This window comes from Anneissia japonica, unplaced genomic scaffold (genome assembly GCF_011630105.1).
Source record: "Anneissia japonica isolate Jap-2015-1 unplaced genomic scaffold, ASM1163010v1 scaffold287579_len849171_cov184, whole genome shotgun sequence".
NCBI classification, from domain to species: domain Eukaryota; kingdom Metazoa; phylum Echinodermata; class Crinoidea; order Comatulida; family Comatulidae; genus Anneissia; species Anneissia japonica.
In genome coordinates, this window is record NW_022755335.1 from 387,288 (window position 1) to 402,342 (window position 15,055).

At 33.7% G+C, this 15,055-nt stretch overlaps 3 protein-coding genes across 3 annotated transcripts in view; 2 read left to right on the forward strand and 1 right to left on the reverse strand.

The window, feature by feature from the left end:
• Nucleotides 1–2,025: 2,025 nt before the first annotated feature.
• LOC117123379 (stAR-related lipid transfer protein 5-like) lies at nt 2,026–7,938 on the forward strand. Its single transcript, XM_033269275.1, has 5 exons — nt 2,026–2,575; nt 3,738–3,787; nt 4,535–4,670; nt 5,252–5,463; nt 5,951–7,938. The coding sequence occupies exons 1-5, from the start codon at nt 2,474–2,476 to the stop codon at nt 6,096–6,098; spliced, it is 648 nt and encodes a 215-aa protein (XP_033125166.1). The 5' UTR covers nt 2,026–2,473; the 3' UTR covers nt 6,099–7,938.
• A 360-nt stretch (nt 7,939–8,298) lies between these two features.
• LOC117123378 (proteasome subunit alpha type-4-like) lies at nt 8,299–14,646 on the reverse strand. The gene is made up of 8 exons (XM_033269274.1): nt 14,540–14,646; nt 12,385–12,427; nt 11,562–11,724; nt 11,075–11,152; nt 10,633–10,721; nt 10,075–10,205; nt 9,405–9,528; nt 8,299–9,073 (listed from the first exon to the last, which is right to left on the reverse strand). Exons 1-8 carry the CDS (start codon nt 14,540–14,542, stop codon nt 8,925–8,927), a joined length of 780 nt encoding a protein of 259 aa, XP_033125165.1. The 5' UTR covers nt 14,543–14,646; the 3' UTR covers nt 8,299–8,924.
• A 149-nt stretch (nt 14,647–14,795) lies between these two features.
• Nucleotides 14,796–15,055, forward strand: part of LOC117123377 (solute carrier family 25 member 46-like) — a 5,347-nt gene continuing 5,087 nt past the window's right edge. The window contains exon 1 of the mRNA XM_033269273.1: nt 14,796–14,968. Coding sequence (XP_033125164.1) covers nt 14,827–14,968 — 142 coding nt within the window. The 5' untranslated portion in view covers nt 14,796–14,826. The remainder of the gene's footprint in view (nt 14,969–15,055) is intronic.

Genomic DNA, 15,055 nt, shown 5'->3' on the forward strand with positions numbered 1-15,055 from the left:
AATGATGATGATGCTGATAATGAAGACAGCAACGTTGATGATAGCGATCTAAGTTGAGGATATGATGACAAGAAAGAAGCGGACAAAAAGAAAAAAAAAACAAAAAACAAAACAAAACAAAAAAAACTGTGGTTGATTATGATACTATCATGATGACAACAAAAACAACAAATAAGAGACGCCGGCGAAGAAGATATGATCATGATAAGGAAGATGGGCGAGGATTTCGATAATCATGATGGTGAGGATAAGGAGGAGGATGACGACGACACGTGGATAGCGGAGATGAAGACATTAAAATAATGACAATGATAATGATTGACGTAATGACGATTAAAATAGTGATGATGATGATTATGATAATGATAACGATGATGGTGACAGTGATGAAATAATAATGATACCATTATTTCTTTTCATTTTTAGTGAGGGCATCCTAGACTATACTGGTATAGCGGACAACGAATTTGCTGGTAGCGTTCCCCGTTTTTTAGTGGAAAGGCAGATGCCAATTATTCTGTCCAAAAATAAGACCGGTGTAAAAAAAGGTTTAATAATTATAAGAGGCCAAAACGACGTCCAATAATTATTTAAAAAATAAATAAATAAATAAAAAAAAAATAAAAAATAAATTAAAAAAAAAAAGAAAAATAAATAAATAAAAATAAAAAACAAAAAAAAAATGAAAAAAATAAAAATAAAAGAACCACAACTATTTGAAAACTTACCTTTTAAGTTATAAATACTGTAGATTTAAAATAAATTAATTACGGCATCGACAATAAAAATGATCTAGCTGTGTGAACCATCAACCACCATAATAAATAACTACACGTTTTGTAGAGAGAGAAATCTTTGAGTACTCGGAGCTGTTAGAATTGAGAGTTTTGACTGACGGTGTCATTGGTAAATTCGAAATTTCATCTAGGTGGTAGGCCTAATTATAAAAAACCTTACGATAACGATAATGTCTGCGTGTCGCAATCTCTACGAACAGTCGCGTACCCACTCCCAAAAAGCTTGCGCCTCACGTGCGCTCACCCCCCTCCCCACCAGGGGCGGCGCCAGGAACTTCCCCGACGAGGGATGCAAGCTACCTCCTAGACAAGGGGGTCCACGCTCCCCCACCCTGCCCCTGTCTCTTATACACATCTAGATGGGAGAAGCCTAGTTATCCTCCCCCAGGTCGGGTAAAACATAAATTTGTCGGGGAAAGGGCATCGACAATAGTCGAAGTGGGGTCCTTTTCCCCCTGGACCCACGATACCACCGCCTCTGCCCTCACTGGAAATTTGCTGCACAAAATTACGCACAAGTAGATACAAATCACTTCATATCAACTTATATTGCCAGCTAATACCTTAACTTAACCACCGACTATCCGCCTGGCCATTTGCGTTCCACTCCACCACCATCTCCCCCATATCAGTAGTCCTAGGTTGGCCTAAGCGTGCATCCGGTGGTCCTACTATGACGTGATTATCAACAAGCACACATTTATTCCACGATATATGTACGATTTTTTTTTTCTATCTTATTCCAATTGTTTAAAACCAGTTGGCTTGATCAATCAGTTCAGGGTATGGCGTATCAATCAATAGGAGTAATAGGTCTTACACCTGCGAAACACTATATTTTTCCACGGTCTAAATTGTTTAATCTGTTGATTGTGAAACTTATGAAAAGCGACAAAATGAACTACATGATCAATACATTTTTACGTGTTGAAATGTACTGTAGAATTGTTGTTTAATGTGTACTGCACATACTACACAATAACTCAAATGTATAGAAATTTATAGCACCCTCTTAATGAATAAAGGCCTAAAATACCTGAAACTGTACATATTTTCAATCATACGATATGAAACCGATGTTTACTTTTGCTATGACTTTGACTCGCCAGCTACATGGTTAAATATGCTTTCAAAAATTGTTTCATGAATAGATTAACAAGCCATATAATATATAAAAGACGGATTAGTAAATTCATTATCATAATACTGTAATCTATTCGACCACGATCAATAACACAGAGCGATATATTCTTTTTCTATTTCATTTCGTATAGCCTGGGCCTATACTTATGCTACTAATCATGTGTTAATGTACGTGTGTACACAGATATAACAGAGACATAGTGGTCGACAGTTAATTACGAGACTGTTCAATAACTGTATATATTATTGTAAGCATACGCAAGAGAACGAAGTGGGCGTGGCTCCACTGATTTAATATGCTAGACAAATGTATCGGTAAAACGCCCTGTGAACCAAGCATCTGAATGAAATACAGAAAAGAAAACAGGACAGACGTTAGCGCTTTTTCAGAATAAAATCTACTAATTGAATCTTAGAATTTCATCAGGTCTCCAATTTCGACGCTTCCTTGGTTGTTTGAAAGCTAGGCCTGAGATCGTTCTCTGAGCATCCGGCGTCAAGGAAACACTGGGTGTGTGAGTACGTGTGTGAAAATGACAACCTTTGCTGCCGATTACCAGGCTAAAGCCGATAAACTGTGTGAAACCGTCGATGAATTGATGTCGAGGGAGAACTGGGAGGCTGTGGAGGATAAGGTACGTAGATAAACAATTACTTTCATTCGTTTTTGTTTTAATGTTATGGTATATTGTTATGCTAAAAAACGAATGATGATGATGATGATGATGATGATGATGATGATGATGATGATGATGATGATGATGATGATGATGATGATGATGGTGATGATGATGGATAATTATGATGATGAATGAATGATGATAATGATGAAGATGATGATAATAATAATGATGAATGAATGACGATAAAATGATTATGATGATGAGGATAATATTGATTATTGTGATGATGATGATGTTGGTGGTGATGATAATAATGATATTGATGATGATGATAATAGTGAATTAATGACGATAATGATAATGATGATGAATGATTGTGATGATAAGGATAATAATGATTTTGATGATGATGCTGGTGGTAATGATATTTTGATATTGATGATGATGATGATGAACAATGAATGTGATATTTTGATATGATGACAAAGGTGACGATGCTGGTGGTGGTGGTAGTGATGATGATGAAGATGATGATGATGATGACGATGACGATAATGTTCAGGATAAATAATGATGTTGATATCGATAAAAATAATGAATGATGATGTTGATAATGTAGCTGTTGATGATCATGATGATAATGATGTTTACGACAATCAATGATGGTGATGAAATATTACATAATTAGTTTATCTCAAACGACATATGGTGATGATAATGATGAATTGTGTGTTTGTTTATTAGTTTCTTATAATAATAATTATATTGGTTTCTTATATGGTTTCCTATAATAGGCCTATTAATTATATTGGTTTCTTATAATAATAATTGCTATTATTGTAGTTATTGTTAATTATTATGTTACTAAACCTTAAGGGGAACTTAAACAATGGAGAAATTAGAGAACAATTAAAAAAACAGCGTTAAGGGAAAAATATCATGACGTGGAGAAAATAACACAAAAGATAATCCCCTTAAGTCCAACTTACTTATTATTATTATTATTATTATTATTATTATTATTATTATTATTATTATTATTATTATTATTATTATTATTATTATTATTATTATTATTATTATTATTATTATTATTATTATTATTATTATTATTATATGATATATTATCATTATATTCATAATAATAATAATAATTCTGCAATATTCTCTGCAGGATGGAGTTCTTGTTGAGCGGATGAACTCATCTAATTACGATGGTTACATGTAAGTATGGCCTATGCATGATATTCTGATTAATGTTGCCGTGATCTATTAGGCGGGGTGGCAAGCGATTTAATCCCAAGGTCAAACATCATAAAAATATATTATTTTTTTAGTTGAAAAAGTGTAAAAGAAAACAAATAAAATTCAAGTCAATATGCCAGGCGTCTAGGTCTCTATGATTTATAACAAATCACTCAGTGGGTATCATTGATTGGTTAAATTATTGCTTGGTTATTGATTGATCGTTTGAATTATTGATCGAATGATTGTTTGGTTGATTAATTGCATCATTGATAAATGTATCTGATATTTTACTAACATTTTTACAAAATTTACACACACAATAACATTTGCCAGTAAACACTGTGAGACAATTTGCCCTACATTTCTTGTTTTTACGAATAGTGGATTAAGTTATTTTTAGCGTGCAAAGCTATAATTATGTATGTGGCACCAACGGCTTAACATCCATTACTGAGGACAAATTGAGGGGTCAAAGCAGAAAACAAGCGTTTCAAAGCTTCATTCGCACTGATTCGGACTGTAACGCACGCAAGTACCAACATGGATAGCAGTATTGATATTGGTATCACTCTAAGTGTCAAATATTTTTTGGTTATAATTGTTATGAATAATATTATGTTCACCATTCAAACAGTTCTCAAATTAATAAATATATTTGTTTATTGTATTATATTAAATAGGTATAATGTTATACACAATAATGCATGGCCATTTATTCTGTAGGTTTAAGATGACGTTCGTTGCCAACATGTCCCTTAGTGATTTTATGTTGGTGACTCAGCCCAAGGTGCTAGGAGGAGAGAGGGAGAAATGGGACACTGAAATCAAGGGGATAACTATACTAGAGGAAGTGACGGAGGTCAGTGCGTTACTTAATTTTGACACAGATATATACAGTATGTGAACATTATTATGATAATGATGATGAATGATTGTGGTGATGGTAATGGTGGTGATGATGATGATAATGATGATGATGATGATGGTGAAGACGACAATGGTCATGATGATGGCTGTGGTGGAATGATGATGGTAAAGATAATGATGATGATGGTGATCATGAAGATGATAATGATGATAGTCATGATTATGACGACGACGATGATGATTATGATGATAATAATGATGAAAATGATGATGATGATGATGATGATGTTAATTTATTGGTGGTGATGAAGTTGATGATAACGTTTAATGATAATGGTAATAATGATGAAGAAGATGATTATAAGGGTGATGAGCAAGATGATGATGGGATAATTTGGACTTGGATGATGGTGGCGATGATGATGATAATGATTATCGATGACGAATATGATGATGTAACAATGAAATGTTGGTGGTGGTGAGGATTATGATGATAAACAGAAAACCATCATTTAAAATTACAAATAATGAGTTCAGTTAATTAGTTATACATTGATCATTATTCATTACCAGAATCTTAAAATCATTCGACATGAAACGACAAAATTTGGAGCAGGGATAGTTTCTCCCAGAGAGTTTGTCCTGATGGTATATCAGAAAACTATTCCAGAAACTAACACCACTGTACAGGTGATGGAATCAGTAGAGCACAGCGAATGTCGTGAGAAAGATGACATCATCAGAGCATCCAGATATCCAACTGGAATGTACGTCACAAATGATGGGTATGTGATCGAAATTCACCATCTTTTTTGCTAAATTTATATTTTATAATATATTCTATTTGTAAATGTACAATTTCGCTTTTATTAGTATAATAAATATAGGCCTAATAATGATATCCAGTTTATGATCAAGTAACAATAATAAAATGTTGTATTGCATGACTATGCATAATGATTGTACATTAATTTTGCGATAAATGAGGCTTTATCATCTTTATTGAAAATAGGCAAGGGGTGGCGCCTGGATTTTCTCGACGGGGGTAGGGGGTGGTGTTAGGTGGCATTGTCCCCGACAAGAAAGAAGTGGGCATGACCGGGCGTCGCTAAAAACCCTTTGCATTTGTTCTTGGGGAGAAGCTTATTTCAAATGCTTATTTACTAGATTTTAAAGTCAATTGATATGTAGAAAATACATATAACCTTTTTTCCCTCCCAGACGAAATGTGGTTTTTCTTTAAAGATATTTATTTATTTATTTATCTTTCAGTGAGTCATCATCATTGAAAGTGGTGGTGTTAAGCCAAGTTGACATGGGCGGACTCATCCCAATGTCTTTTTTCAAGAATCTTCTCCCATTCATGGTGGTTAGCTACCCAGAAGATCTTCCTAAATACTTGCAGATAATCAAGTCCTAGGTTGTACGATACTCTGGCATGCCTCGGCATTCATTAGGCCTATCATCCTGGTTTGTTAAATCTTGTTAGTGAGTGCACTTATTCATATATTCGCTTTTTATCACGTATGAGATATGGAAGCTGCTTTTAAGCGAGAATAAGTGTTTATCACATTGTACATGTTGTCTTAAATACAGTTAGTTCTCCCAAAATCTGAGTCATGTCCGCACAATCAGTATCGATGCCGGTCGGTCAGCCTGCGCGTTGACAAAACAGACATGGCTACGCGTAAATCATAGGGGGCTAAGGATGTTAAACTTTCCACAAGCATACATTGATAAATTTTGGCTCAAGAATAATTATATCGGCTCATGAGAAAGCCATTTTAAATTATATACGGTGCATCTAAAATATAGGCCTACATATGCACAGTGACGTAAAAAAATTGTTTCTTCATATCTATGCTAAAACCCGTAGTGGTATAATTAAGTTTACTATACTGTAGTATGCTAGCTATTATATTTGGAGGAAGCTCACTAGTTAAGTGAATATATAAACACAATTATACATATGGCAGAATTCCATTCTGGACTTTCTGAAATATTTCGGCCTAATGATGACACAAAACAAATTTTTCCTTTGAGCACCAAAGATAAGTTTAAATTCGTATATCGCTCTTTATGCAGCTATTGAGTTACTCCATCTTCATAGTTGAATAAAGCGCCCCCTTTTTTTTATTCTTCTTGTGTTTTATATATAAAAATGTAATATAAGATTTATTGATGACATGTAAACAGTGTTTTTATCAGTTAGTTCTAGCTTTTCGCAGTTGCTAAGTATGCTTCAAACATTCCAAAAGTATATGATCACCTTCAACGTAAATGTTACACCTCCCAATTAATGGACTTTACTTTGCCTACTCCGAAGTGCGCATTTTAATTATGCATTAATGGCCTACAATAATTATTAAATTATGGTATGGAGAAAAATATTTATATTTTATGAATTTTTGGCAGCTGATGGCTTTTTTGCCAATTCTATTGTCAGTCTTATTTCTTGTATAACTAGTGTACTTTGCTATGATTTTTGTAGCTAACCAGCCGAACCAAAATCCCTCAAAATATCTGATTCACACACAGTTCAATTGTCAGGCCCACAGGTCAAAATATTTACACCTTAGGGAATTTGGTTCGGGGGGGGGGGGGGGGGGCTTTAATGATATTATTAACTACTGTAATTATGGTATGGAGAAAAAAAATTATATAATTTTTGTTATCATATTGACAGTTGATGGTTTTGTGCTAAATTGTCAGCTTATTTTTAGTGTAAAACAAACGTGCAATTTGTTGCGATTATTTGTAGCAAACCAAGTTTCTCATCCTCCACACACAGTGCCTCAATCTCTCAGTCGCAGAAAGGAGGACAAAATAAAAATTTTCCAAGGGGGTCAAAAACATCAAGGACACTATAAGTTATGATTTAAAGAAAAAAAAAGAAAAAAAAGGATGAGTAAAACAATATCTGTCAATGTTTACAGGGGATAACATCATGAGGGGTCAAGATCCTTGACACCACCCCAACATTCTCCCAGCAGCTGGTTGCATGTACGTATCATCAGAAGATGTTTGCGTTAAATTACAGATGGCATGCACTTGAACGAGCGGCTTTGGTTACACACACATATTATAACATCCGTCAAGTACCGTGCCTAAGAATTACTTGTCATTAGTGAAATATATATATATTAATTTTGGGAGTTGCTTGAACACCAAACACCGTTTGTTGATAGCTTCAAAGTACTGCCCGCTCTGTATCTTATAATAGTACAGTCAAATTAAAATGTACATTGAAGAAATACAAAGATGTCTCCTATTGTCATTCTGTTGGAAGGGTCAATGATAGGTAAGATGATAGGAATGATGATGAGGGCAAAAATTATGATATGGAAACATAAGAATATTGGAAATAACAAAGATGATGGAGGGTAAATGATATTTCAATTATTTTTATAATTTTGAAAAATGTAGGGGTGGGGGGTGTCGGACCGGATGGTTCCCCACCTCCCTTGAATCCGCCACTGTGATGATAATATTATAACTATGATTATTAAGATCACAATAATGATGGGGATGAGTATATCTATGATTAAAGAGTTCTGGTGAAGGATATACTGTATTTAAATATATCTCTGAACAAGATCAATCACAAAATTTTCTCAATATTTACATCACTGAAACTTTATTCAGGTTTCAAAAACACAGTTTTTTTAATACAGTATCAGAAAAATCACACAACCATTGCTATATAAATTCTCAAATCAGGCCACAGATTCTAATAAACCTGTGTTACAATTAAATCCACACTTTCGCACTTTAGTTACTGTGTATTATTAGACAGACTTGTCTTGTAACAAACTGATTTGTCAATGCTTTAGTGAGAGTGACCCATCCAACATGAGCTGATCAAAAAACCCTGTGCTGCAGCTCAGACAGATGTGGTGGCATGTTGCAGGCATGGTTGCATGCTGCAGACATCAAGGCATGCTACAAGTATAGCTAGGTGCTACACCTGTTGGTGTACTGCAAGCTTGTTGGTTGGAACCTGCAGGTATGGTAACATGTTGCAGGCATGGTGGTGATCTACAGGCCTGGTGGTTCCCCCTAGGCGTGGTAACTATTAGAGTAGAGATCAGCGGTGGTAGCAAGCGGCAGGCATAATGGTGTGCCTCAAGTACTACATAACTATTAGGCAAATCAACTGATGCCCAGAAACTTGTTTTACTTATTATGTGTCTTCTTTTCACGTAGAGTGCAACCAAATGTAGTTATCTGGTATCTAAAGTTTATTTTATTTCTTTTCCTTTTCTTTCTCTTTTTTCTCAGCTTCTTTCTTTGCTTCATCTTCCTCAAATGACTTGATCAGTTCCTGTACCTTTTTTTCCGGCAGGATGGTGATCTTGGTTTTGCCATTTTGTCTTGTTAAGGTTGCCAGCTCAACTGAAATAAAGAAATAGTTTAAAATATAACACACTAAGCACCAACTGCAAACACTACTACTTGCCCTATACTGTAGTTCAGTTGGTAGAGCACCCAAATTTTAACAAAGAATTTTGAGTTCAAACCATTGTGAGGACAATCAGATTATGTATTAAAAAATACTTTAAATCAAAAGGTTTAAGAGTTACACCTGTCTCACAAACATAATTACCCAAATTTTAAAGATTATCATAATAAATATTACATATTATTATAATTTTTATTACTAAGTAAAATATTAAAATGTATGAAAATTATAACCATTTCAAAATTATATTAATTATGAGATTACATTTTTCTGGTGTCAGTTTTGTCATGTCCAATGTTTTGCTAAGAACTCTAACTGATAAGGCGAGGGCACTGTCTATTGAGGTCTCCTCTTCTTTGTATTCTTGCTTTAACATTGAAACAGCAGCCTAATAAAAGTGACAAAGAAAACATTTGGTTTGACATGAAATATTGCATGTAAATGTTTTACTGTTCAGTTTAGTTTACTGAAAGTTTAAAGGAAAATATTGTTGATTAGATTGAGTATTAAAGTACTAAAACGTACACAATTAAAATAGACAATATTTACATTAAAATATTGGTAACAAGAGTACAAACAGTAGAAATAATGATAAGATATGAGAAAATGCACCATATTTTTAAATGTTAGAAGATGTGTATCATTGGTCAATGTACATCAAAGCCCATGTGCATGTTAACGAACTCTGTACACTTATTGTAAAAAAAGTAGAGATTTACTATCAGCCTTAGGAAAAAAAAACATCTATAAGAGTATAATCACTGAAGATGTTTATGAATATATGAAGATAATGATAATGATGATGATGATGATGACGAACGCAGTGGTTATGATGAGGATTATGATGACGATGGTAGTGGTAATGATAATGATGATTTAAGATGATGATGACAAAGATATACATTAAAATATATAAAGACTACAACAATCTTACTGAGCTATTGTTGCCAATACATGTTGCTTTCCATCCACCATAGTTGCCAGATGGATCACTATGATACAACTGGAATCCATAATACTTATCCCAGCCCATGTAAAGGATAGACACACCAAATGGACGTAAACCTGCAATACATAACAGATAAGATCGTTAATAATTTATTGCAGCAAATACATGATAGTTAAATAACTTGTGTGTAAACTAATTATATATAAAGAAAATATATATATATGTAAAAAATTAATTCATGAACATCATTAAAAACATTTGATAATAATCTTAATTACCAATAATACATTGCTCACATCATGAACTAATACAATGTAGTTTGTGTTTGTGGAATTTATAAATTTACCACAACAAAAGTCTGTACAACAACAGCATACAATTTGGTAATGTTAGCTGTGGTAATTAGTAGTTTGAAGACCAAGACGATATAATATCATTATAATCACACAGTGTATGTTTATAAAATTGTTGAGATGAACTCTAGGGTATTGGCAATTAAATCAGGTAAGTCTTAGAGCATGATGGGAAGAAAATTTGACATACCTCCATTTTGTGTGTAGACTTGTTTGAGGTCACATAAAGAACTTACAAGTTGCTCACATGGTATTGGTTCTTGGTATTGTAGTAGATACCTAAAAAGGCAATTAATCAATCAATCAGTTAAGCAGTCAATCCTACCAATAAACAGTGAATTGTTCATTCAGTCTGTCAATGAATTAAACTAATCATTTATTTAATCTGAATCAATCAAAAAACAATCAATCAGTTTATAACTCAATCAAGATAATAAAATAACTTGTCATAAGCCCACTTCTCTATTATTGACACGATTTATTTTAAAAATTGCATAGAAACAAATTTTAATTCAATACGTCTTTTAATAAAAAGCAAGAATCTCTATTTTAAAGGCAAATATCTCTATCTTAAAGCAAAATAATAATAATATATCATACACATAATACGTCTTATATAAATACAAACTGACCTTTGAGCTGTTAGTCTTAATTCATTTGTAAGGATATTGGCATCTGAGGTAATTCCAGCAACACTACATGCAATATTACTGTGGGGAAATAAGGTTGACTAATAAAGCAAAACAATCATGATAATCATGAGGAAGATCAATGATGGCAACATTATAAATGAATAAAACTTAATTCAGCCATTAGATATTGTTCATAATATTCCTGAAAGTTTAAATGAACATATAATAAAAACAAAGTGGCAAATTTGTAATCTTTAATGAGCACTGCTTTCGAGTGAGACCCTCTCTCAAATAAGTGACACACCGTGATGTCCCTAATTTATAATCATAGTGGCCTGGTCGATCATTTATAGTTATAATATTTAAGTATAGTATATAGAGCAGAATAAAGGGAATGAATAAAGTCAAAATAACAACATTTTATATTTCATATACATGATCAGAGACTCAGCCACCATATACCACCCAAATAATCTAAATATCTCACTTGTCTAGTTTATAAATTTTCTCTGAGAATACAACTTCATCAAGCAGTTTGTGTGTGTTTCTCCTTTCGGCAGCAAGCACAACCCCATCGCTGGCTAAGATTCCTAAGCAGGTACCAGCATGACCAATGGCTTCCATAGCATACTCAACTTGATAAAGTCGACCTGTAATTAATTTAAAAAAAATAATACAATAAACAAGAAATGTTTTATTTTAAATTTTTTTTATAATTTATTTATTTACTTATATATAACATAGAAGCAAAATACAAATGAATAAATAAAATATGAAGAATAAGTAAATACTGTAATTATATTAATTATATCATGGAAGTAAAGACAAATGAATAAATAAAATATAATGAACATTTAATAATATATTCAATTTCTAGAGGCACTCGATGTTGAAAGCTTTGATTGTTGTGGGTTTTCTTTTCCACCAATTTGTAACTTGTGTGTTATTTATTATGAAACAAGATGTGGAATAAAGATTGATGGATTGATTACACACTGCTGAAAACTAACACACACAATATAGTGTTTATGTTTCTTGTGCTACAAAAATGAAAATGCATGTTAAAAATCTACTCATATTCATGAATATTGCCTCTATATACCAGCAATCGATTTTTTAATTGCTTACTGTATTCTTAGTTTTTTTTGTCCAATTTTTCTAATACAGTATGGATGAGGATTATAATTTAATTTTTCCTGCACAAAATCTTTTTTAAAATGTACTAAAGACATTAAGTGTTAAATACTTGCATCATAGATAGAATTGCAGTCAATTACTGTGATTAAGTGCAAGACTAGAAACTTATTTACCTTCTGGTGAGAAGATCGTTGTTCTTGAATCATAACGTCTAGACTGAAAATAAAAATTAATATTTCAAGTTCAAATATGTAAAAAATAAAATTATTTCACTGCCTTTTGCACAATTTGTAGTGAAAGCTATACGTGGCTGTAGGCATAAGTCATCCTATTGGATTTTAATGTTAATAATTTGCCTGAGCAACTATCAGTAGGGGCCAACTTTAAACCACTGTATTAAAAATCATTAAATGATTTTTAATACTGTATTTTAAATAGGCCTTGCCTACCAAGTACTTAATTCAGCAGTCCTTACATGCGCTTATAGTCGTGTTTAGTGGTAATAGGCTAATTTTCAAGAGGATCAGTCTGTTGAAAATGGGCACAATCAGCATTAATTAATACATTTGATATTCTGCCAAAAGTAGTGCTATAAGATAGAACGACTAAGTTTGAGGTTAGGGTCGAGCAAGCTCCACCAATCAACAAGTCAGATTAACGCAACTGTTGAAACAATATTCATGGTATAGCCCTAGTAGAGCTTTAATAACGCATTTTCTTCAGTTACTCTTCTTATTAATTTTAAAATGGTTTGTGGTGATTTAGATAAACAAAGCATCCCCCTAATAGACTGTATAGTAAGGCTACGTAGGGATTATATCCGTCATGCAAAACTTTGGCCTAGCCTAGGGCCTAAAAATCTGTCCTTACATTTTTTTAAATTAAGGTTGCTTTCCATGCAGATTTTGCTGAAAATTATGATTTGACCTATCTTTAATATAGGGGTTGGCATAAAAATCAGTGGAAGGGCCAAAGTGAATTTTTAAATTAACAGTGAGGCCAGCACCAAAACTTCCAGTGTGCTTTAAAAAAACCTTTATGCACTGTTTTTACACCACTTTATTCTCAGTTTATATACTAATTTTTAGAGACGATCGGTGTCGGGCCGTAAAAAACAAGGCGTTTTCTAGCCAATGTTTGGCAGACCACATCGTATAGGGTTTTAATTTATTTTCAAGGGCTGCAAAAAAATCGCTGTCGGGCCACATGCAGCCCACACTTTGCTAGCTAGTTACTAAACCTATAGGGGGCGCTGTTCATGGGCGATACAAACATTGTGATAGAAAATAGTGCCCCGACGGAGATAGGTTACCCTATGTATTAATTGAGTATTTCGCGGAAGAATATCACAATTCGGCCAAATTACTTCCAGACAATTCAGTAGAAGTTTTTTGTTTACAACAAATGTTTCGTCGTTTTTTAAGAATAAAAGGAAACCTTCACTAGTTTTTTTAGTTAACATGTTTGTTTTATTCAGGTTTTAATATACAAAGGTAGGAAAGTTAAAAATAATATATTTGTAGCACCTAATTAAAATATATTGTCCAAATTATGATGTATTCTATTGTACTGGAGCTAGGCTTTGCTCGTACGGGTTGAGGGCGCCCTCATGAATTTTACCGCGGTTACACGCGGGGTAAACAATGTTTTTCCCGCTGACTACAGTGGTGTCTGAGCCCTATAATTAGGCCTAGATTTAGGAGATTTCAATGCAATATATTTTACATAGAATCTACCAGTTGATAATAATTATGAAATCTAAAATAATTATATACCAAATTATAATCGTTAGTATTGTTTTAGATAAATAATCAAAGTTAAAAAGCCTCTTTTTAAACACATAATTATAATGTAAGGGACAAATTTCTAGTATAATAAAAATAAAAGGAATAAACTCCAGCAAAAAACATACTTAATATTGTAATATCTCCGCTAATACTGGTCCGATTTACATAATTTTTGTTTTAAAATGCTTCACTTAGTTATGTCTTTCTTTTAAAAATAATTTTAAAATAATGCGAGACATTTCTAATTTTTATGTTTCTAGCTAGCTAACTAAGCCAATACTTATGTAGGCCTACCCTAGTAAGCCATCGCACCCCACTCTGTTTATATCGGTCTCGTCACACGAGTATCCAGACCAGCCTAGGCCTGGCTATGCCCCACTGCCAGCAAGGAGGTATAAAATATTTTTATACCTCCTTGCTGCCAGCCAGGCCAGGGATTAGGCTGGCCGGGCCTAAATAAAGGTGGCCTACCTCAAGATAGAGGAGGCCTGCCTAGCGAGCGTTCAGTTACACCTCATAATTGTATGTACCTAAAACCTACCATTTCTGTTCTGTATAAAGTCGTTAACGATTAAACGGTCAAACTATTGGAAGTCCGCTAAATTATTATTTTTCGACGTTCAACCAGTTCCCCTTCTCACACCACCAACCAAAGCATAAAGTTGCTATTTCATCGACCGTTCGTTTGTTTGATTTTAATACTCGAGTAGTGCTATGAAAGCCTTATGAGGGCATTAGATATTAAACGCTGCTCGGTGACCCCTGCTATTGCCATGCTCGCCGCCCGGTGCGCTGAGAGGTGAACGTATGACTGGCTAAGCCTAGTGAATGGCCATGGGCGTTAAAAGAATCCCTGGTTCAGAGCAGACTGTATTCAACCGAGCCACTTTAAGAACAGATAAATTGCACCAAGCTCAAGAAAACGTTATGGATGCTGTTAGTAAAGCGACTCCGAAACACCATGAAATAGGTACATAAATCTCAAAAAGATGTTCACAAACCAAGCCTGATTGGTCCTTCGCTACAGATGGATAGGCCTAGCCTAACTAAGCCTAGC

What these genes read in the sequence shown, in the direction of transcription:
- LOC117123379 (XM_033269275.1), top strand. Translation starts at nt 2,474, where the DNA reads ATGACAACCTTTGCTGCCGATTACCAGGCTAAAGCCGATAAACTGTGT. An exon ending in GGGAGGCTGTGGAGGATAAG is followed by an intron (nt 2,576 to 3,737) that starts GTACGTAGATAA and finishes TATTCTCTGCAG; the next exon opens with GATGGAGTTCTTGTTGAGCG. An exon ending in ATGTACGTCACAAATGATGG is followed by an intron (nt 5,464 to 5,950) that starts GTATGTGATCGA and finishes TTTATCTTTCAG; the next exon opens with TGAGTCATCATCATTGAAAG.
- LOC117123378 (XM_033269274.1), bottom strand. An exon ending in AACGATCTTCTCACCAGAAG is followed by an intron (nt 11,725 to 12,384) that starts GTAAATAAGTTT and finishes AATTAATTACAG; the next exon opens with GTCGACTTTATCAAGTTGAG. An exon ending in GTATTGGCAACAATAGCTCA is followed by an intron (nt 9,529 to 10,074) that starts GTAAGATTGTTG and finishes CACTTTTATTAG; the next exon opens with GCTGCTGTTTCAATGTTAAA.